The 22829-nt window shown below is 45.6% G+C and overlaps 1 protein-coding gene across 2 annotated transcripts; it reads right to left on the bottom strand.

Moving 5' to 3' along the window:
* Window positions 1-10040: 10040 nt before the first annotated feature.
* LOC120979244 (protein ANTAGONIST OF LIKE HETEROCHROMATIN PROTEIN 1-like) lies at window positions 10041-22765 on the bottom strand. 2 transcript variants are annotated; one of them, XM_040407884.1, is made up of 4 exons: window positions 22668-22695; window positions 21513-21927; window positions 21343-21424; window positions 10041-10887 (listed from the first exon to the last, which is right to left on the bottom strand). In XM_040407884.1, exons 2-4 carry the CDS (start codon window positions 21821-21823, stop codon window positions 10087-10089), a joined length of 1194 nt encoding a protein of 397 aa, XP_040263818.1. In that variant the 5' UTR covers window positions 21824-21927; window positions 22668-22695; the 3' UTR covers window positions 10041-10086. The 2 variants fall into 2 exon arrangements, with proteins under 2 accessions (XP_040263818.1, XP_040263817.1); XM_040407883.1 differs by lacking the exon at window positions 10041-10887 and having other exon boundaries at window positions 20496-21424; window positions 22683-22765.
* Between the last annotated feature and the right edge of the window lie 64 nt (window positions 22766-22829).

Here is a 22829-nt window from a genome sequence, read left to right as displayed (position 1 = left end):
CTGCTTGAATTGAATTTCATCAGTGAATAGCACTGAGGCCCACTGGTCCCTCGTCCAGCGTAGATACTCCCTGGCCCATGCAAGACAATGCAGCCTATACTTGGTGATATGGTCAGGCACTCTTGCAGGTCATCTAGCAAGCAGACCATGCTGATATAAATGGTTTAGAGGGTTTGACGTGACACTTGGGTGCCTCTCACCTACGTTAAATGTGCCTGGAGTTGTGCGGCATTCATCATCCTGTTCTGCAGGGCATTGTTCACAATCAATCGGTCATCAGTGTGGGATGTGGCCAAAGGACGTCCACTCCTATGCCTTTCTGTGACTCTTCCAGTCTCTCTTTATCTCTGCTGCAACCTGCTGACGACACTCTTTGACACTCTAAGCTCAGTGGCCACTTCTGTCTGAGAACATCTTGCTTGAAGCCTTGCAATGGTGAGGTACTGATCAATTGTTAGGTTTCGTCTTGGTCTCATGATGTCAAAATGTGACCAGCATGATGAGGAGGACTCTTTAAATACCAATTCTATTAGAACAGGGAAATGTATTGGGCGATTTATGGATCAAACACCTCTTGTGAATTTTGCCATTAAGCTCTTTGTTAGAGGACAGCAAGTTGTGCAAAAAGTACTGAAACACCGAACATTTGCATGTGCACTCAAATGTTTAGAGAAGGTCACATTAAGTTCACCTGTAAAGGTTAGAGTGCATTTTAGTTTCTTCCAGAAAATTCCCCCACAAGCCAAACATCCCTTTTGTGAGTAGTGTACGAGCTCAGAATACGCATAGATTTCTAGTGTTTATGTCACATATCAGTATAGTCCCTCCTCATCGGCTCAGGCTCACTGCTAGGTATTATGGGAAAGCCTGCCGGCCAGGGCCCCACTAAGTCATATGACCTTGCATCTTTGTCTTCCCTTCTTCACTGTCTTCTGATTTTTAAAATGGTGGAAACCATTTGAGTGATTCCCAGAATCAAATTGAATAAACTTCAGACTTGCTGGGAATGTGGAACTTTGAGAAATGATAAAATAATTTGATTAAGTCAATTCATGCATCTCTAATCAGATCTGCTGATGGTGAGAAATGCAGAAATGCTTCTTTATTTCTGCAAATAAGGTTTAAAGTGCACAGTGGACAGGGCCACTCTATTTGGTGCACTGTGGCACACCTATAATACCACCAAGGCCTCCTGCTTTTGTTGGATCGACAGTCAATGAGATTTCAGAGGCAGTAGTGATGACATAGGGGAAACTGGTGCACTGAACAGAGCAGTCACAGATTCGCTAACAGGGATGTTAGCATATGTCAGAGACTTTTGTAAGTCTTTAGCTGACACTCTAGGATTCTTTTTCACCTCAGTAAGCAGTCTGCGCTGTGCTCTTGCAGTCATCTTTACAGGACGGCCACTCCTAGGGAGAGTAGCAGCAGTGCTGAACTTTCTCCATTTATAGACAATTTGTCTTACCGTGGACTGATGAACAGCAAGGCTTTTGGAGATACTTTTATAACCCTTTCCAGCTTTATGCAAGTCAACAATTCTTGATCGTAAGTCTTCTGAGAGCTCTTTTGTGCGAGGCATTATTCACATTAGGCAATGCTTCTTGTGAAAAGCAAACCCAGAACTGGTGTGTGTTTTTTATAGTGCAGGGCAGCTGTAACCAACACCTCAAATCTCATCTCATTGATTAAACTCCAGTTGGCTGACACCTCACTCCAATTAGCTCTTGGAGATGTCATTAGTCTAGGGGTTCACTTACTCTTTCCACCTGCACTGTGAATGTTTACATGGTGTGTTCAATAAAAACATGGTAACATTTAATTATTTGTGTGTTATTAGTTTAAGCAGACTGTGATTGTCTATTGTTGTGACTTAGATGAAGATCAGATCACATTTTATGACCAATTTGTGCAGTAATCCATATCATTCCAAACAGTTCACATACTTTTTCTTGCAACTGTATGCCAGGTTTCAGCTTTGAACCATGAAAAGCTTAAAAATGTATACAAAAATAAGTTTATATCTCAATATAAAAAAAAAAAAAGTACATTAATTGTTCTGCAGGTGAAACACTTCAACGGAAAGTGGTGTCCTGTCTTTCGATGAGATGAGACACTCTTTGGAGCAGATCGTCAAAACTGTCGACGCTCATCCGTAAGTAGTTTTGATTTTGAAACTTGTCCGGATAGTTCCGCAGTTTGGGAAACAGAACTTCCCCTTCTCATTCTGGCATAAGCAATCGGATGCACCCAATAGCGACGCCGCCGTCTGGCTCGAAGACGTCTTCTCCAGCGGGAAACAAGGATTAGAGCCTGAAATCCAAAGCGAATGTGGTCCGGCATCATCTTTGCTATCTTCTGAGGCAGCATCTGAGGGGTATGTGACCTTCGTTTGGCTATTTATAGCCACTGTAGAATTTGCATGTGAAATTGTTTATTTTGATGTTTTGAAAATTTTAATGCCAGATCCGTTATTCCGTCTGAAAACAGATGATAACGGATAAGACGGATCCGGTAAAAATGATCTCCGTTTACATACGGTTTGCCGGATCCGGTTGGTATTTTCGGCAACGGAGGAACGGATCCATGGAGGGAAGAACTATCTGTTTTCATGCGGTTAGACAGATCCGACAGGCATTTCCGGCAACCGAACCGCCTGCCGGAATCCAACAACGCTAGTGTGAAAGTAGCCTTAGCCATTATAAGGTATCAAACCTGCAATTAGTGATGGACGAACATCTGCCAGGACGGTTCGCGAACGCGATCAAATGTTCGCGAACCCCAAGTTCGCGGCGGGTCCCATTCATTTTAATGGCAGGCGAACCTGAAAAACCTTCAGCTCATATTTGCAGCCAAGAAATAATTACTAGAAGTGCACAAATAGTCCCACAACATGGACAGTGACATACCAGATGTATTATTCGAATTTGCGATCTCCATTCATAATTGTTTTCAATGCGAAATATCGGCAATATAATTTTCGCGTACGCGCAAATGCACTATACAGTACCCAAATGCACTATAAAGAAAGTATATTGGTATATAACACCCCTGCTTCAATCAGTTTTTTTTGGGGGGGGACTGGTATATCACGCCAGTAGAAATAATTTGTTCCAATAACGCTTGTCCCTCTATTTACCTGCAGTATCGCAGCAGAACCGCACACAACTGCCGCACAATACAAATGCACTATAATATACTGTCTAACATAGAAAGTATATTAAAACATTATACAAGGAAGGCAATCCATTAGAATATACATAAAACCTAACCTTTAATAATTTTACTATGAGGGTCCATTCACACGTCCGTAAGTGTTTTGCGGATCCGCAAAACACGGACACCGGCAATGTGCATTCCGCAATTTGTGGACCGCACATCGCCGGCACTATAATAGAAAATGACTAATCTTGTCTGCAATTGCGGAGAAGAATAGAACAGAAGCACAGATGCGGATGTGGATCCGCAAATGCGAACAGCACATTCCGACCTCCATTGAAAATGAATGGGTCTGCACCCGTTCCGCAAAATTAAATTATTAAAGGGAGTCTTTCACGCAGATTCACCCTATTAACCTAATAACAGTGTTATGTCCACGGCATCCCCCCTATTAAAACTGTGTTTACCGTTAGTTCCCTGCTAGCATCGTTATGCAGAAAAACACTTTTAATCCGTATGCAAATGAGGCTGTGAAGGTGCCCAGGGGCGGCGTTACAAGGGCCGGTGCCCAGGCCCCTGGATAATTTTCATACGAAGCCACTCCCCCTCCGCCGCATCTGCCCGCGCTTAGTCTCTGCTCTAACCTCCCTCCTCCCGCCGGTAATCCTGCGCATGCGGCGATGAACACGATATCGGAGCGTGCACATTGAATGAGCACAGTCGGGCCGGGGCATCGCAGTTTACCGTGCGTTATCGCGTTCATCGGCGCATGCGCGGGATTATGGACGGGAGGAGGGAGGTTAGAGCAGAGACTAAGGGCAGGCAGACGCGGCGGAGGGGGAGTGGCTTCGTATGAAAATGACCCAGGGGCCTGGGCACCTTCACAGCCTCATTTGCATACGAATTAAGGCCTCATGCACACGACCGTTATGTGCATCCGCGTCCGTTCCGTCATTTTTCACAGTTTAGCGGAGGTCCAATTCATTTCTATGGAGCTGTGAAAAAAAAACTGATAGTCCTCCGTTTTTTCTCCACGTCCGTGATCCGTGATTCCAGTCCGTCAAAAAAATATAACCTGTCCTATTCTTGTCAGTGGAAAACGGAGGACGGACCCATTCAAGTCAATGGGTCCGTCAAAAAAAACGGATGCACAACTGGTATGTCATCCGCGTCCGTGTCCATTTTTTTCTACAAGACCTTGGTGCAATAAAATTACATTTTTCATTAACCTTCCTTTTTTTTCCCCTGTCAGACAAAAAAAAAGGAAGACACAAGGAAACACAACTGAAGCAAAATCGGACACGGACCACTGAAGCCAAAACACTGTCGTGTGCATGAGGCCTAAAAGTGTTTTTTTGCACAACGATGCTAGCAAGGAACTAACGGTAAGCACCGTTTTAATAGGGGGGATGCCGTGGACATAACACTGTTATTAGGTTAATAGGGTGAATCTGCATGAAAGACACCCTTTAAAGTTAAGCAAAAAGCATAGATGTGGTCGGCAATAACAAGTGCTCGGCGGCACCAAATCAGAAACCATATGTCCTACCACAATCCGGGGGGTTCCAGTGCACATCCATGAATCCAGGAGGAAAAGCAAAAAAACATCCATCCCTGGGCTAGATGATGATGTGGTATTGAAGGACAGGGTGGGCAAAGAACTGTCCCTGATATTGCCCTACAGGGGGGTGCTATTCTGGCCCTGATAGCCTAATCACAGACCACCCGCCCTGATAAGAGCGACCCCGTCCGGAACCTTACCCTATATAAGCCCCTAGCCCCTAGGCCCCTGACTTCCAGGTGATCACTATATAGATCTATGTGTTTTTGACTCATTATAAAAGTATATTATAAGTATATCGCACCCCTCTGTGTATCACACCTATCGATAGCACACCTATACTAGTCCATTAAAGGACTTTTGAGGCCCTATTAGCTAGCGATTTGTGTCCCTAACAGCCTGTCCCTGCTCCACACAGCAACCTCTCCCTACACTGGCAAAACACTGAATGTAAAATGTCGGCCAGATCGGGTTTATTTATAAGGTAGGGGGTGTGTCCATGTGCTGAAACGTCTCAATTGGCTGTCCTGTACCACCTGATGGATGTGTCATGGGTCAAAGTTCTTCACAATGTAAAAGAATATGGCGGTCGCGAATTTCTCCATATGTTTGCATGTTCGGCGAATCGCGAACACGCAAAGTTCGCCGTGAAACGACCGCCGGGCGAACCGCAAGGCCATCTCTACCTGCAATACTCTTATTTTGTTTTTCCTAAGAAAGAGAGCACTAAACTACATATAAATAGACCCCGTATTTTTTCCCCGACCCAGATTCGGAACTCTGATGAAATCCACAATCCAACCCCCAATAAGACCCCAGATCAGGCCCACAATCAGACCTCGGCTACCTCAATGTGAATGACCCCCATTCAGACCTCATTTTTGAGCCACCATGCCAGTCATTAGCCACCATATGCCTCCCCTCAGCCGCCATGCCTCATATCAGCTACCATGCCTGTAATCAGCCACAATATGCTTCTCTTCTACTGCCATATGCCTCATATCGCCCAGCATGTCATCCACACTCCCTTTAATTTTTTTTCTACCTTAAAAAAATGATAATTATATAAATTTTTTCTCATTGTTTTTTAGCATCTTCCAAAAAAAAAAAAAAAGATTTTTAAAGAGGAAAATTTGTGGTGGGCAAGTGAAAGCTTCTGAATTCAAAAGTAAGTTTGTGAAATAAATATTGTGCATGCAATATCTCTGTCAATGGTGCTCTCCCTTTACAAACATGTTCATATTGCGTTTTTATTCAAAATTTTGTCTTGTATTATGTCTCGTACAGATGTCTTCTGAATCTGACCAGAGAAGCCCACCCAGAAGGCGCCGTAGAATACAGCAGCCGGTAAGTATAACAAGCAACGCTTGGAGTTTGGAAAACTGTTTGATTCATTGCATTAATCAGTATGTACTTTATTCTAGTCTTCTTAATCATCATCATCATCATCATCATCATCATCCTCCTCCTCACCTGCTGGGGCATCAGCGTCACCAAGGGGAGGTGGACCGAGCACGGACCAGGGCCAGCAAGAAGTAAGTATCTATATTCACTGTAAAAAAACTAGTTTTAAATCAGATTCAATCTTTTTTTTTTTTTTGTGGTAGGAACCTGCACCTAGAGAAGCCAGGCAGGATGCCCCAGACTTCTCCAGAGCTCGTGGGAGAGCTAGTAGCGGTTGGGAACGTGTCAGTATTGAAAACATAGTTATAATTTTGTATTTTTCTTTTTTTGAACTTTTACTAAATTTAGTTTTTCTGTTTCTTCTAGGGTTCCGCAGTCTCCACCAGGGAAGATGAGGAGTTCGTTGTCCCCCACATAGATAATGAACTCCTCATCCAACTGGTGGAGGCGCGTCCCGCTTTATGGGACCACACCTACTGCCACCATGCTGACCATCAACGGACCCAGCGGCTCTGGCGGGAAGATATATTCAGAAATTTTCACCACCTGATGGGATCTCACCACGGCGGCTCAAAAAAAAAAAAAAAATGTGGTAAGTACAGCAATTTGTATTTTATCTAAAGTTATAGTGTAGTAAACATAAACTGCATACTAAACTTTTTTTTTTTTTTCCACAGTTCAAAAGGTTCTGATTCGGTGGCGGTCAATGCAGGATCGCTTTAAGAGGGATTACAACGGCGAGGTTCAGGCCCTGAGTGGATCCGCAGCAACCTCAAGGCCGCCATACAGATATCATGTGGCCTTGGGGTTTCTGAGATGGACGCTGGCATTAAGAAGGTAACTTTTTTCTTTGGATTGGAAAAAGCATTTTTTGTCCTTTCCCTCTGTCTGCTAGGGGCTGTCTGAGACAGAGGAACGTTTGGCCCCTCTGTTTCCGGCAACCCCTTACAGTAGGAGGTAGGCATAGCATAGAACCTGGATGCAGTAATTGAAGGTCCATCTCTTTTTTTTTTTTTTTCTCCAGACCCAGCTCTTGAAGCGGCCCCGGTACCGACCGCCACCCCCAGCCCTCTTGTCTATCATGCCCCTGCTCAGGACAATCCTGGTCCCCTACTGGGTTCCTCTATTGAACAGAGGCTCTCTAATTCCCGACAAAATGCGAGAGCCCTGTTGAATAGTCGGAGATCCGGTAGGAGCAGTCATGAGGATTTTAGGAACCTTGTAGAGATAGTTTCTGAGGCTCTAGAAGGTTTTTGCAGAGGAAATGAGGCGAATGAGGGAGGACTTGGCACGTCACCTGGAGGGGACGGAGGCGGCATGTCAACTCAGCCCTCACCATCATTTCGTGCTAACCATAATCCTGAGGATGGACCAAATGACGCCTGAGCAGATGAACGATTTAAAAAATTTGGTTGAGAACGGGTCGTGGGAAATTTTGCACCGACCCCCGTCCCACTCCTTCCTCCCATCCCACTCCTTCCATGACCACCATCCCATTCCCACCCCCTGAGCATGTGTTCACTCCTCCTCCTTCTTTCATCTCCTGCTCACTATGTTGCTCCCATATCTTTTCAAACTCCCTCTTCGACACATGCTCGGGAACATTCCAGTTCTGACCCATTCTCTCTCCACACCTCACAAATCCGCCATGCATCTTTTCCTGAAACGGCTTTAGTGCCAAAGGTGGCTGAACCTTGAGCATTACATGTTGCACAATCAATAACGCGCTTTCTTATAGCTCCTTATTGATCGTATTCCCTCAGATTGGCACATGAACAAGCAAATGCTTGTTCATCAGTCAAACTTGTGCCCTTTAACATGAGCCCTTGTGGGAGTCACGGTCCATGTGAATCAGCTTTACGAATTCACTAACTACAGAGCGCTAAATTTTAATTTCACTCTTTAGTTAATGAATTACAGATGGCGCTCTCACATAACTAGCGTGATTAGCACAAGGGACATGCTGCTGTTAAAGGTGTTGTCCGGGTTCAGAGCTGAGGTTGGACCTACACAGAATTTCACCCGGGCAGCCGCCCGGATGTTAGCAGCGGAGCATTTCAAGCTCCAATGCTCTTCCTTGCCCTGCGCAGGATCGGGAAGGGCTTACAATAACACACTGCTAGGCGGAGGAATCTGCCATTGTGTTCGGTGACGTCACCGGCTCTAATGGGCCGGCTTTATCGATGCCCTAGCCGTTTTACAGGCTAGGGCTGCGCTAAAGCCCACCCATCAGTGCTGTTGACGCCACCGGGATCGCTAATGGGTGCAAGCCTCTGCCTGGCAGCTCTATGGAGAGCCCAGTACGTCACCAGATCTCCATAAAATGAACCCAGATAAACCCCTTTAACAAGCATTATTTCTCGTGACAAGGCAGATTGTGTGATGTTGTCAAACAACAAAAACACAATGGTGCCTTGCAATATTGAGGAAGGGCCAATAGCTTAAAGGGGTTGTCTCAAAACAGGATGGGGCCATATCGCTAGCATATGCCACCTTTGACTCATAGCTTATAGGTGCATATCCCAGCACATGTACAGTAGAGACCAAAAGTTTGGACACACCTTCTCATTCAAAGAGTTTTCTTTATTTTCATGACTATGAAAATTGTAGATTCTCACTGAAGGCATCAAAACTATGAATTAACACATGTGGAATTATATACATAACAAACAAGTGTGAAACAACTGAAAATATGTCATATTCTAGGTTCTTCAAAGTAGCCACCTTTTGCTTTGATTACTGCTTTGCACACTCTTGGCATTCTCTTGATGAGCTTCAAGAGGTAGTCCCCTGAAATGGTTTTCACTTCACAGGTGTGCCCTGTCAGGTTTAATAAGTGGGATTTCTTGCCTTATAAATGGGGTTGGGACCATCAGTTGCGTTGAGGAGAAGTCAGGTGGATACACAGCTGATAGTCCTACTGAAATGAAGGTCAGTCAGTCAGCAGAAAAATTGGGAGAACTTTGAAAGTAAGGGGTATTTGACCATGAAGGAGAGTGATGGGGTGCTGCGCCAGATGACCTGGCCTCCACAGTCACCGGACCTGAGCCCAATCGAGATGGTTTGGGGTGAGCTGGACCGCAGAGTGAAGGCAAAAGGGCCAACAAGTGCTAAGCATCTCTGGGAACTCCTTCAAGACTGTTGAAGACCATTTCAGGGGACTACCTCTTGAAGCTCATCAAGAGAATGCCAAGAGTGTGCAAAGCAGTAATCAAAGCAAAAGGTGGCTACTTTGAAGAACCTAGAATATGACATATTTTCAGTTGTTTCACACTTGTTTTTTATGTATATAATTCCACATGTGTTAATTCATAGTTTTGATGCCTTCAGTGTGAATCTACAATTTTCATAGTCATGAAAATAAAGAAAACTCTTTGAATGAGAAGGTGTGTCCAAACTTTTGGCCTGTACTGTACACGCACCTATATTGAGAAAATAAAAAAGGGCTGGTGAGCGCATTACGCAGGCACATCATCCAAAAATAGCCGAGTGCTAGATAGGCCGTTTCTGTCAGGCCCATAGAAGTGAATGGGAGCAGTGGCTGGTCATGTGCAGTGCACTCCCATTCACTTCTATGAAAAAAGTGCTTGGTGGTGGCCGGACCGGACTCCTCCAGCGAACACCTTGTGTGGCTATGTCACCAACACTGGGACCCGCACCTCTAAGGGGGAATATCCTAGCAATATGCACCTAATGTCTAAGATGAGACACCCCCCTTTAATAACCATATGTGTGGCTACTACCCTTCACGTTTATTTCACAAAAGCTAATGCCACCCATGAGGATCTGGACCACGTGCATGTTCACAAGAGTGATGCTGCAACTACGCCATGCACAAAATCCAGACGTCATGGGTGGCATTAGCTTGTGCGAAAAAAATAAAATAGATCAATAAAAAAGAAGAAGACAAAAGGTGTATACAAAAAAAATAAAAACTTTGATTTAATAGAAGATCAAACTTTTTAATCAACATTATCCTGCCAACTCACTCTGCCCGCTTCAGAAACAAAGTAATCAGCGAAACTGTCCCTCATTTGGGCCACGCCAAGGGTTGACTGATATGACAAACGTTGCAGCCTGGTGAGTGTGCAATCAACCTCTTGCGGGTCCAGGCGCAGTGGTTCCTCCATTAACAGATAGTTATGTAGAACTACACAAGCTTTGACTATATCGTCGATGGTTTCAACCTTAAGATTTATAGCTTTGGTGAGAATACGCCATTTAGCAACTAAAATGCCAAAGGCGCACTCCACCGTTTGTCTAGCTCGTGTCAGTCTGTAGTTAAACACTCGCTTAGCAGGGTTCAAGTCACGGCTAGAGTACGGCTTGATGAGGTTCTCACACATTTGGAACGCCTCGTCCCCTACTACCACAAATGGCATTGGAGGTCCGTCAGTACCCGGAAAAGGTCTCGGGGGTGGCAATCCAAAGTTCTTTGAATACAGGAGCCGTCCCATTGCTGAGTTTTTGAAAGCCATCGAGTCATTTGTCCACCCATAAGCTCCAATGTCAACGGCAACAAACCGGTAATCGGCATCTGCAATGGCCATCAAGATTATTGAGAAATATTTTTTGTAGTTGAAGAATTCTGAGCCACTTCCGGAAGGTTTTACAATTCTTATGTGTTTCCCATCCACGGCTCCGACACAATTAGGGAATTGGCAGGTTTCCAGGAACTTGTCTGCAATCTGAAGCCACTGTACTGTAGTTGGATGTGGGATGCAATCCTCACACAATACCTCCCACAAGGCACGACAAGTATCCTGGACACAAGGTGTGCAATACTCAGAGACATGGCCAAGGTAAGAAAGGCTGAAAGACGACCACCACTGAACAAGACACACAAGCTGAAACGTCAAGACTGGGCCAAGAAATATCTCAAGGTTTTATGGACTGATGAAATGAGAGTGAGTCTTGATGGGCCAGATGGATGGGCCCGTGGCTGGATTGGTAAAGGGCAGAGAGCTCCAGTCCGACTCAGACGCCAGCAAGGTGGAGGTGGAGTACTGGTTTGGGCTGGTATCATCAAAGATGAGCTTGTGGGGCCTTTTCGGGTTGAGGATGGAGTCAAGCTCAACTCCCAGTCCTACTGCCAGTTTCTGGAAGACACCTTCTTCAAGCAGTGGTACAGGAAGAAGTCTGCATCCTTCAAGAAAAACATGATTTTCATGCAGGACAATGCTCCATCACACGCGTCCAAGTACTCCACAGCGTGGCTGGCAAGAAAGGGTATAAAAGAAGAAAATCTAATGACATGGCCTCCTTGTTCACCTGATCTGAACCCCATTGAGAACCTGTGGTCCATCATCAAATGTGAGATTTACAAGGAGGGAAAACAGTACACCTCTCTGAACAGTGTCTGGGAGGCTGTGGTTGCTGCTGCACGCAATGTTGATGGTGAACAGATCAAAACACTGACAGAATCCATGGATGGCAGGCTTTTGAGTGTCCTTGCAAAGAAAGGTGGCTATATTGGTCACTGATTTGTTTTTATTTTGTTTTTGAATGTCAGAAATGTATATTTGTGAAATTTTAAGATGTTATATTGGTTTCACTGGTAAAAATAAATAATTGAAATGGGTATATATTTGTTTTTTGTTAAGTTGCCTAATAATTATGCACAGTAATAGTCACCTGCACACACAGATATCCCCCTAAAATAGCTAAAACTAAAAACAAACTAAAAACTACTTCCAAAAATATTCAGCTTTGATATTAATGAGTTTTTTGGGTTCATTGAGAACATGGTTGTTGTTCAATAATAAAATTAATCCTCAAAAATACAACTTGCCTAATAATTCTGCACTCCCTGTATATGAAATCTTTGGTAAATGAGTTCCTAATAAGCTCAATTCATTATTTGCGATATGTTCAAGTGTGTCACAGAGGCTTCATAAATATGGACTAAATGCTTTTATCCCAGAAAATTTAAATAGATATTTTGATAAATTTGCCCTAATGCATATCATATTATTAAATTATTTTTTTGATAGAAACATGAAGATTATTCACGGAACCGTCTTCCAAATGCGTTCAGTGTTACTATGGCACCCAGGACGCTATTAAAGTCCTGGTTGCCATAGTAGGAGCGGGGAGCGGGGAAGCAGTATACTTACAGTCCGTGCGGCTCCCGGGGCGCTCCAGAGTGACGTCAGAGCGCCCCATGCGCATGGATGACGTCATCCATGTGATCACATGATCCATGCGCTTGGGGCGCCCTGACGTCACTCTGGAGCGCCCGGGGAGCCGCACGGACGGTAAGTATACTGCTCCCCCGCTCCCCACTACACTTTACCATGGCTGCCAGGACTTTAGCGTCCCGGCAGCCATGGTAACCACTCTGAAAAAGCTAAATGTCGGCTCCGGCAATGCGCCGAAACGACGTTTAGCTTAAGGCCGGATCCGGATCAATGCCTTTCAATGGGCATTAATTCCGGATCCGGCCTTGCGGCAAGTGTTCCGGATTTTTGGCCGGAGCAAAAAGCGCAGCATGCTGCGGTATTTTCTCCGGCCAAAAAACGTTCCGTTCCGGAACTGAAGACATCCTGATGCATCCTGAACGGATTTCTCTCCATTCAGAATGCATTAGGATAATCCTGATCAGGATTCTTCCGGCATAGAGCCCCGACGACGGAACTCTATGCCGGAAGACAAGAACGCAAGTGTGAAAGAGCCCTTAGACAATATATTTAGCTAAAAGGGGTATTCCCATCTCAGACAATGGGGGCATATCGCTAGGATATTCCCCCCATGTCTAATAGGTGCGAGTCCCACCACAGGGACCCGCACCTACAATGAGAACGGAGTGGGGAGAGCTGTGGCTGGAGGACCTCAGATTTCCTGGAGTCCGTTCACCACCAAGCACTGCTCCCATAGAAGTGAATGGGAGTGCACCGCGCGGCCCCTGCTCCCATTGATTTCTATGGGGCAGAAGGAAATAGCCGAACCATCGCTCGGCTATTTTAGGCAGCCCCATAGAAATTAATGGAGGGCGGCTGTGCATGCACAGTGCTCCCTCCGTTCATTTCCCCGCTCCGTTCTCATTGTAGGTGCGGGTCCCAGTGGTGGGACCCGCACCTATCAGACAATGGGGGCACATCCTAGCGATATGCCCCCATTGTCTGAGATGGGACAACCCTTTTAATAGGCATGTCCATCTCTGAGAATCATTTATTTAATAAAAATATGCAAAATTCTATAGGCTGGTTAAAGGAGTTCTCCAGGCCTACCCTATAAATGCCTTTATTTAACTAATCTGTGGAAGGAAGATTTTCTTTGCTAAAGTTACCTGCAGCCACTCTGCCAATTCCGCTCTCATCAGTATGGTCACATGACCTCCTATTCGACAATTTCCATGCTTCCAGTGAAGCCCTGTTCAGACATTATCCTCCAGGCCTCTTCAGTAGATGGAGCATCGTCACTAACATTGCTGCCCCCTGCTGCTCGGAAGACTGCTGGGGGAAATCCTTCTTTGCTTAGGCCTCTTTCACACTTGCGTTGTCCGGATCCGGCGTGTACTCCACTTGCCGGAATTACACGCCGGATGCGGAAAAACGCAAGTGTACTGAAAGCAATTGAAGACGGATCCGTCTTCAAAATGCTTTCAGTGTTACTATGGCAGCCAGGACGGAGCGGGGAGCAGTATACTTACAGTCCGTGCAGCTCCCGGGGCGCTCCAGAATGACGTCAGAGCGCCCCATGCGCATGGATGACGTGATCCATGCGCTTGGGGCGCCCTGACATCACTCTGAAGCGCCCCGGGAGCCGCACGGACGGTAAGTACACTGCTCCCCCGCTACACTTTACCACGGTAAGTACACTGCTCCCCCGCTACACTTTACCATGGCTGCCAGGACTTTAGCGTCCCGGCAGCCATGGTAACCATTCAGAAAAAGCTAAACGTCGGGTCCGGCAATGCGCCGAAACGACGTTTAGCTTAAGGCCGGATCCGGATCAATGCCTTTCAATGGGCATTAATTCCGGATCCGTCGATGCGGCAAGTGTTCCGGATTTTTGGCCGGAGCAAAAAGCGCAGCATGCTGCGGTATTTTCTCCGGCCAAAAAACTTTCCGTTCCGGAACTGAAGACATCCTGATGCATCCTGAACGGATTTCACTCCATTCAGAATGCATGGGGATAATCCTGATCAGGATTCTTCCGGCATAGAGCCCCGACGACGGAACTCTATGCCGGAAGAAAAGAACGCAGGGCATTTAAGTAGAAGCATGCCGACAAGTCGACTTATTGTCTGCTGAGGCACGCCATCCCACTCTTCTTGAAGGGCGGCCCTCAGGTCACTGAGGTTCTGGGGTATATAGAGTGGCGAGCCTCTACACGACCAATACGCTGATCCCATAGGTTTTTAATGGGATTCAGGTCTGGAGAAAGTGCAGGCCACTCCATTTGAGGTATTCCAGTCTACAACACTTGTTCCCTGGACCTCGATGCGCTGGGGCATAGTCGTCCATGAAGATGAAATGAGGCCTGTGTTGTTGAGGCACAATGACTGGATTAATGATGTTATTCAAGTAGTATGGGCTCGTCACTGTACCATTCACAAAGTGTAGGGCAGTTCTGTATTGGCAAGACACACCTGCCCACACTGTAACATCAACACCACCAAAGGCTCATCTGGTGACAATGGCTGATGCATAGCACTATCCTTATCGTCTCCAACATCGTTGGCGTCTCCAACATCGTCAGACAAAAAAAAAGGAAGACACAAGGAAACACAACTGAAGAAAAATCGGACACGGACCACTGAAGCCAAATCACTGACGTGTGCATGAGGCCTAAAAGTGTTTTTCTGCACAACGATGCTAGCAAGGAACTAACGGTAAGCACCGTTTTAATAGGGGGGATGCCGTGGACATAACACTGTTATTAGGTTAATAGGGTGAATCTGCGTGAAAGAAACCCTTTAAAGTTAAGCAAAAAGCATAGATGTGGTCGGCAATAACAAGTGCTCGGCGGCACCAAATCAGAAACCATATGTCCTACCACATTCCGGGGGGTTCCAGTGCACATCCATGAATCCCGGAGGGAAAGCAAAAAAACATCCATCCCTGGACTAGATGATGATGTTGTATTGAAGGACAGGGTGGGCAAAGAACTGTCCCTGATATTGCCCTACAGGGGGGTGCTATTCTGGCCCTGATAGCCTAACCACAGACCACCTGCCCTGATAAGAGCGACCCCGTCCGGAACCTTACCCTATATAAGCCCCTAGGCCCCTGACTTCCAGGTGATCACTATATAGATCTATGTGTTTTTGACTCATTATAAAAGTATATTATAAGTATATCGCACCCCTCTGTGTAGCACACCTATCGATAGCACACCTATACCAGTCCATTAAAGGACTTTTGTGGCCCTATTAGCTAGCGTTTGGTGTCCCTAACAGCCTGTCCCTGCTCCACACAGCAACCTCTCTCTACACTGGCAAAAGACTGAATGTAAAATGGCGGCCAGATCAGGTTTATTTATAAGGTAGGGGGTGTGTCCATGTGCTGAAACGTATCAATTGGCTGTCCTGTACCACCTGATGGATGTGTCATGGGTCAAAGTTCTTCACAATGTAAAAGAATATGGCGGTCGCGAATTTCTCCATATGTTTGCGTGTTCGGCGAATCGCGAACACGCAAAGTTCGCCGTTAAACGACCGCCGGCGCGAACCGCAAGGCCATCTCTACCTGCAATACTCTTATTTTGTTTTTCCTAAGAAAGAGAGCACTAAACTACATATAAATAGACCCCGTATTTTTTCCCCGACCCAGATTCGGAACTCTGATGAAATCCACAATCCAACCCCCAATAAGACCCCAGATCAGGCCCACAATCAGACCTCGGCTACCTCAATGTGAATGACCCCCATTCAGCATTCAGAAATAATTTTTGAGCCGCCATGCCAGTCATTAGCCACCATATGCCTCCCCTCAGCCGCCATGCCAGTCATTAGCCACCATATGCCTCACCTCAGCCGCCATACCTCATATCAGTCACAATATGCTTCTCTTCTACCGCCATATGCCTCGCCTCAGCCACCATGCCATGTCATCCACACTCCCTTTAAAAAAAAAATCTACTTTAAAAAAAATGATAATTATATACATTTTTTCTCATTGTTTTTTTTAGCATCTACCAAAAAAAAAAAAAAAAGATTTTTAAAGAGGAAAATTTGTGGTGGGCAAGTGAAAGCTTCTGAATTCAAAAGTAAGTTTGTGAAATAAATACTGTGCATGCAATATCTCTGTCAATGGTGCTCTCCCTTTACAAACATGTTCATATTGCGTTTTTATTCGAAATTTTGTCTTGTATTATGTCTCGTACAGATGTCTTCTGAATCTGACCAGAGAAGCCCACCCAGAAGGCGCCGTAGAATTCAGCAGCCGGTAAGTATAACAAGCAACGCTTGGAGTTTGGAAAACTGTTTGATTCATTGCATTAATCAGTATGTACTTTATTCTAGTCTTCTTAATCATCATCATCATCATCATCATCATCATCCTCCTCCTCACCTGCTGGGGCATCAGCGTCACCAAGGGGAGGTGGACCGAGCACGGACCAGGGCCAGTAAGAAGTAAGTATCTATATTCACTGTAAAAAAAAAAAAAAAAAAAAAAAAATATAATCAGATTTAATCTTTTTTTTTTTTGTGGTAGGAACCTGCACCTAGAGCAGCCAGGCAGGATGCCCCAGACTTCTCCAAAGCTCGTGGGAGAGCTAGTAGCGGTTGGGAACGTGTAAGTATTGAAAACATAGTTATAATTTTGTATTTTTCTTTTTTGAACTTTTACTAAATTTAGTTTTTCTGTTTCTTCTAGGGTTCCGCAGTCTCCACCAGGGAAGATGAGGAGTTCGTGGTCCCCCACATAGATAATGAACTCTTCATCCAACTGGTGGAGGACCGTCCCGCTTTATGGGACCACACCTACCGCCACCATGCTGACCATCAACGGACCCAGCGGCTCTGGCGGGAAGATATATTCAGAAATTTTCACCACCTGATGGGATCTCACCACGGCGGCTCAAAAAAAATAATAATGTGGAAAGTACAGCAATTTGTATTTTATCTAAAGTTATAGTGTAGTAAACATAAACTGCATACTAAACTTTTTTTTTTTTTTCCACAGTTCAAAAGGTTCTGATTCGGTGGCGGTCAATGCAGGATCGCTTTAAGAGGGATTACAACCGCGAGGTTCAGGCCCTGAGTGGATCCGCAGCAACCTCAAGGCCGCCATACAGATATCATGTGGCCTTGGGGTTTCTGAGATGGACGCTGGCATTAAGAAGGTAACTTTTTTCTTTGGATTGGAAAAAGCATTTTTTGTCCTTTCCCTCTGTTTGCTAGGGGCTGTCTGAGACAGAGGAACGTTTGGCCCCTCTGTTTCCGGCAACCCCTTACAGTAGGAGGTAGGCATAGCATAGAACCTGGATGCAGTAATTGAAGGTCCATCTCTTTTTTTTTTTTTTTCTCCAGACCCAGCTCTTGAAGCGGCCCCGGTACCGACCGCCACCCCCAGCCCTCTTGTCTATCATGCCCCTGCTCAGGACAATCCTGGTCCCCTACTGGGTTCCTCTATTGAACAGAGGCTCTCTAATTCCCGACAAAATGCGAGAGCCCTGTTGAATAGTCGGAGATCCGGTAGGAGCAGTCATGAGGATTTTAGGAACCTTGTAGAGATAGTTTCTGAGGCTCTAGAAGGTTTTTGCAGAGGAAATGAGGCGAATGAGGGAGGACTTGGCACGTCACCTGGAGGGGACGGAGGCGGCATGTCAACTCAGCCCTCACCATCATTTCGTGCTAACCATAATCCTGAGGATGGACCAAATGACGCCTGAGCAGATGAACGATTTAAAAAATTTGGTTGAGAACGGGTCGTGGGAAATTTTGCACCGACCCCCGTCCCACTCCTTCCTCCCATCCCACTCCTTCCATGACCACCATCCCATTCCCACCCCCTGAGCATGTGTTCACTCCTCCTCCTTCTTTCATCTCCTGCTCACTATGTTGCTCCCATATCTTTTCAAACTCCCTCTTCGACACATGCTCGGGAACATTCCAGTTCTGACCCATTCTCTCTCCACACCTCACAAATCCGCCATGCATCTTTTCCTGAAACGGCTTTAGTGCCAAAGGTGGCTGAACCTTGAACATTACATGTTGCACAATCAATAACGCGCTTTCTTATAGCTCCTTATTGATCGTATTCCCTCAGATTGGCACATGAACAAGCAAATGCTTGTTCATCAGTCAAACTTGTGCCCTTTAACATGAGCCCTTGTGGGAGTCACGGTCCATGTGAATCAGCTTTACGAATTCACTAACTACAGAGCGCTAAATTTTAATTTCACTCTTTAGTTAATGAATTACAGATGGCGCTCTCACATAACTAGCGTGATTAGCACAAGGGACATGCTGCTGTTAAAGGTGTTGTCCGGGTTCAGAGCTGAGGTTGGACCTACACAGAATTTCACCCGGGCAGCCGCCCGGATGTTAGCAGCAGAGCATTTCAAGCTCCAATGCTCTTCCTTGCCCTGCGCAGGATCGGGAAGGGCTTACAATAACACACTGCTAGGCGGAGGAATCTGCCATTGTGCTCGGTGACGTCACCGGCTCTAATGGGCCGGCTTTATCGATGCCCTAGCCGTTTTACAGGCTAGGGCTGCGCTAAAGCCCACCCATCAGTGCTGTTGACGCCACCGGGATCGCTAATGGGTGCAAGCCTCTGCCTGGCAGCTCTATGGAGAGCCCAGTACGTCACCAGATCTCCATAAAATGAACCCAGATAAACCCCTTTAACAAGCATTATTTCTCGTGACAAGGCAGATTGTGTGATGTTGTCAAACAACAAAAACACAATGGTGCCTTGCAATATTGAGGAAGGGCCAATAGCTTAAAGGGGTTGTCTCAAAACAGGATGGGGCCATATCGCTAGCATATGCCACCTTTGACTCATAGCTTATAGGTGCATATCCCAGCACATGTACAGTAGAGACCAAAAGTTTGGACACACCTTCTCATTCAAAGAGTTTTCTTTATTTTCATGACTATGAAAATTGTAGATTCTCACTGAAGGCATCAAAACTATGAATTAACACATGTGGAATTATATACATAACAAACAAGTGTGAAACAACTGAAAATATGTCATATTCTAGGTTCTTCAAAGTAGCCACCTTTTGCTTTGATTACTGCTTTGCACACTCTTGGCATTCTCTTGATGAGCTTCAAGAGGTAGTCCCCTGAAATGGTTTTCACTTCACAGGTGTGCCCTGTCAGGTTTAATAAGTGGGATTTCTTGCCTTATAAATGGGGTTGGGACCATCAGTTGCGTTGAGGAGAAGTCAGGTGGATACACAGCTGATAGTCCTACTGAAATGAAGGTCAGTCAGTCAGCAGAAAAATTGGGAGAACTTTGAAAGTAAGGGGTATTTGACCATGAAGGAGAGTGATGGGGTGCTGCGCCAGATGACCTGGCCTCCACAGTCACCGGACCTGAGCCCAATCGAGATGGTTTGGGGTGAGCTGGACCGCAGAGTGAAGGCAAAAGGGCCAACAAGTGCTAAGCATCTCTGGGAACTCCTTCAAGACTGTTGAAGACCATTTCAGGGGACTACCTCTTGAAGCTCATCAAGAGAATGCCAAGAGTGTGCAAAGCAGTAATCAAAGCAAAAGGTGGCTACTTTGAAGAACCTAGAATATGACATATTTTCAGTTGTTTCACACTTGTTTTTTATGTATATAATTCCACATGTGTTAATTCATAGTTTTGATGCCTTCAGTGTGAATCTACAATTTTCATAGTCATGAAAATAAAGAAAACTCTTTGAATGAGAAGGTGTGTCCAAACTTTTGGCCTGTACTGTACACGCACCTATATTGAGAAAATAAAAAAGTGCTGGTGAGCGCATTACGCAGGCACATCATCCAAAAATAGCCGAGTGCTAGATAGGCCGTTTCTGTCAGGCCCATAGAAGTGAATGGGAGCAGTGGCTGGTCATGTGCAGTGCACTCCCATTCACTTCTATGAAAAAAGTGCTTGGTGGTGGCCGGACCGGACTCCTCCAGCGAACACCTTGTGTGGCTATGTCACCAACACTGGGACCCGCACCTCTAAGGGGGAATATCCTAGCAATATGCACCTAATGTCTAAGATGAGACACCCTCCTTTAATAACCATATGTGTGGCTACTACCCTTCACGTTTATTTCACAAAAGCTAATGCCACCCATGAGGATCTGGACCACGTGCATGTTCACAAGAGTGATGCTGCAACTATGCCATGCACAAAATCCAGACGTCATGGGTGGCATTAGCTTGTGCGAAAAAAATAAAATAGATCAATAAAAAAGAAGAAGACAAAAGGTGTATACAAAAAAAATAAAAACTTTGATTTAATAGAAGATCAAACTTTTTAATCAACATTATCCTGCCAACTCACTCTGCCCGCTTCAGAAACAAAGTAATCAGCGAAACTGTCCCTCATTTGGGCCACGCCAAGGGTTGACTGATATGACAAACGTTGCAGCCTGGTGAGTGTGCAATCAACCTCTTGCGGGTCCAGGCGCAGTGGTTCCTCCATTAACAGATAGTTATGTAGAACTACACAAGCTTTGACTATATCGTCGATGGTTTCAACCTTAAGATTTATAGCTTTGGTGAGAATACGCCATTTAGCAACTAAAATGCCAAAGGCGCACTCCACCGTTTGTCTAGCTCGTGTCAGTCTGTAGTTAAACACTCGCTTAGCAGGGTTCAAGTCACGGCTAGAGTACGGCTTGATGAGGTTCTCACACATTTGGAACGCCTCGTCCCCTACTACCACAAATGGCATTGGAGGTCCGTCAGTACCCGGAAAAGGTCTCGGGGGTGGCAATCCAAAGTTCTTTGAATACAGGAGCCGTCCCATTGCTGAGTTTTTGAAAGCCATCGAGTCATTTGTCCACCCATAAGCTCCAATGTCAACGGCAACAAACCGGTAATCGGCATCTGCAATGGCCATCAAGATTATTGAGAAATATTTTTTGTAGTTGAAGAATTCTGAGCCACTTCCGGAAGGTTTTACAATTCTTATGTGTTTCCCATCCACGGCTCCGACACAATTAGGGAATTGGCAGGTTTCCAGGAACTTGTCTGCAATCTGAAGCCACTGTACTGTAGTTGGATGTGGGATGCAATCCTCACACAATACCTCCCACAAGGCACGACAAGTATCCTGGACTATACTGGAGAGCGTCGAAATTCCCATCCGATACTGGTAATGCAGCGAAGACAGACTGTCTCCGGTAGCAAGAAACCTGTCAAAAAATGAAAAAATATCAATATAAAAAAAAAATCATATACGGTATACAGCTGTACCAAAAAAACCATTAGGACGATCCTTACCTTATGGTCACCATCAGCCGCTCTGCAGGAGAAATTGCCCTTCTGAAGCGGGTGTCCTGTCTTTCGATGCGTGTCGAAATGCGCTGCAGTAGCTGGTCAAAACTCTCGACAGTCATGTGCATATAGGTAAAAAAGGTTTCTGGACGCGCACGAAGCTCCAAATACAGGACGGAAAAAACGCCTCTGGTCATCCGTTTGGAAGTTATCGGGTGGACCCAATAGCGGCGTCTTCTTCTTTCCTGGTCACGTCTTCTCCATCTCGCTTTCAGGATTAGAAACCTCAATCGCAGACGTAAGTGTGCAGGCAGCATGGTCCCAAAACACAAGGAGCCTGAATGGAGGTTTCCCTGCTTATACACACTGTAAAAGTGGGTGGACACTTCGAGACACGCCTCACACCTTTAAAACGGATCCGCTAAATGGAAGCAAAAACGGAAACAAACGTGACAAACGGATCCATCAGAACGGAAAATGGTTTCCGTTCGTCTACGTTTCTTTCATTTGCATGACGGATCCGTTTCAAACAGATCCTGAAACGCAAATGTGAATGTAGCCTAAGTAATATCTCTTCCTCCAACATACAGTCCCATGTAAATAACATCACACCCTCCCACCAGCCTCTCCAACACACAGTCCCATGTAAATACCATCATTCCCTTCAACACACAGTCCCATGTAAATAACATCACACTCTCCCACCAGCCTCTCCAACATACGGTCCCATGTAAATAACATCACACTCTCCCACCAGCCTCTCCAACATACAGTCCCATGTAAATACCATCACACCCTCCCACCAGCCTCTCCAACACACAGTCCCATGTAAATACCATCATTCCCTTCAACACACAGTCCCATGTAAATAACATCACACTCTCCCACCAGCCTCTCCAACATACAGTCCCATGTAAATAACATCACACTCTCCCACCAGCCTCTCCAACATACGGCCCCATGTAAATAACATCACACCCTCCCACCAGCCTCTCCAACATACAGTCCCATGTAAATAACATCACACCCTCCCACCAGCCTCTCCAACATACAGTCCCATGTAAATAACATCACACCCTCCCACCAGCCTCTCCAACATACAGTCCCATGTAAATAACATCTCTCGCTTCCACACACAACAGTAACAACTCAACAGTTTACCACATCAAAGCGCACCGATGGGAGTCCCCGCCCATTAGATCACAAGTCGCCGCCTCTTCCCGTGACATCATGCCTATCATATGCCGTTCTAATCACTTCCCTCCGCCCACGGTCTGGTCACATGGACATGACGTCATTGAAGGTCCTTTCGCCCACAGGAAA

The sequence above is a fragment of the Bufo bufo genome, chromosome 9 (genome assembly GCF_905171765.1).
Source record: "Bufo bufo chromosome 9, aBufBuf1.1, whole genome shotgun sequence".
Lineage (NCBI taxonomy): Eukaryota > Metazoa > Chordata > Amphibia > Anura > Bufonidae > Bufo > Bufo bufo.
Note: the sequence above shows the minus strand (reverse complement) of the source record. Positions and strands in the feature narration are given on the sequence as shown.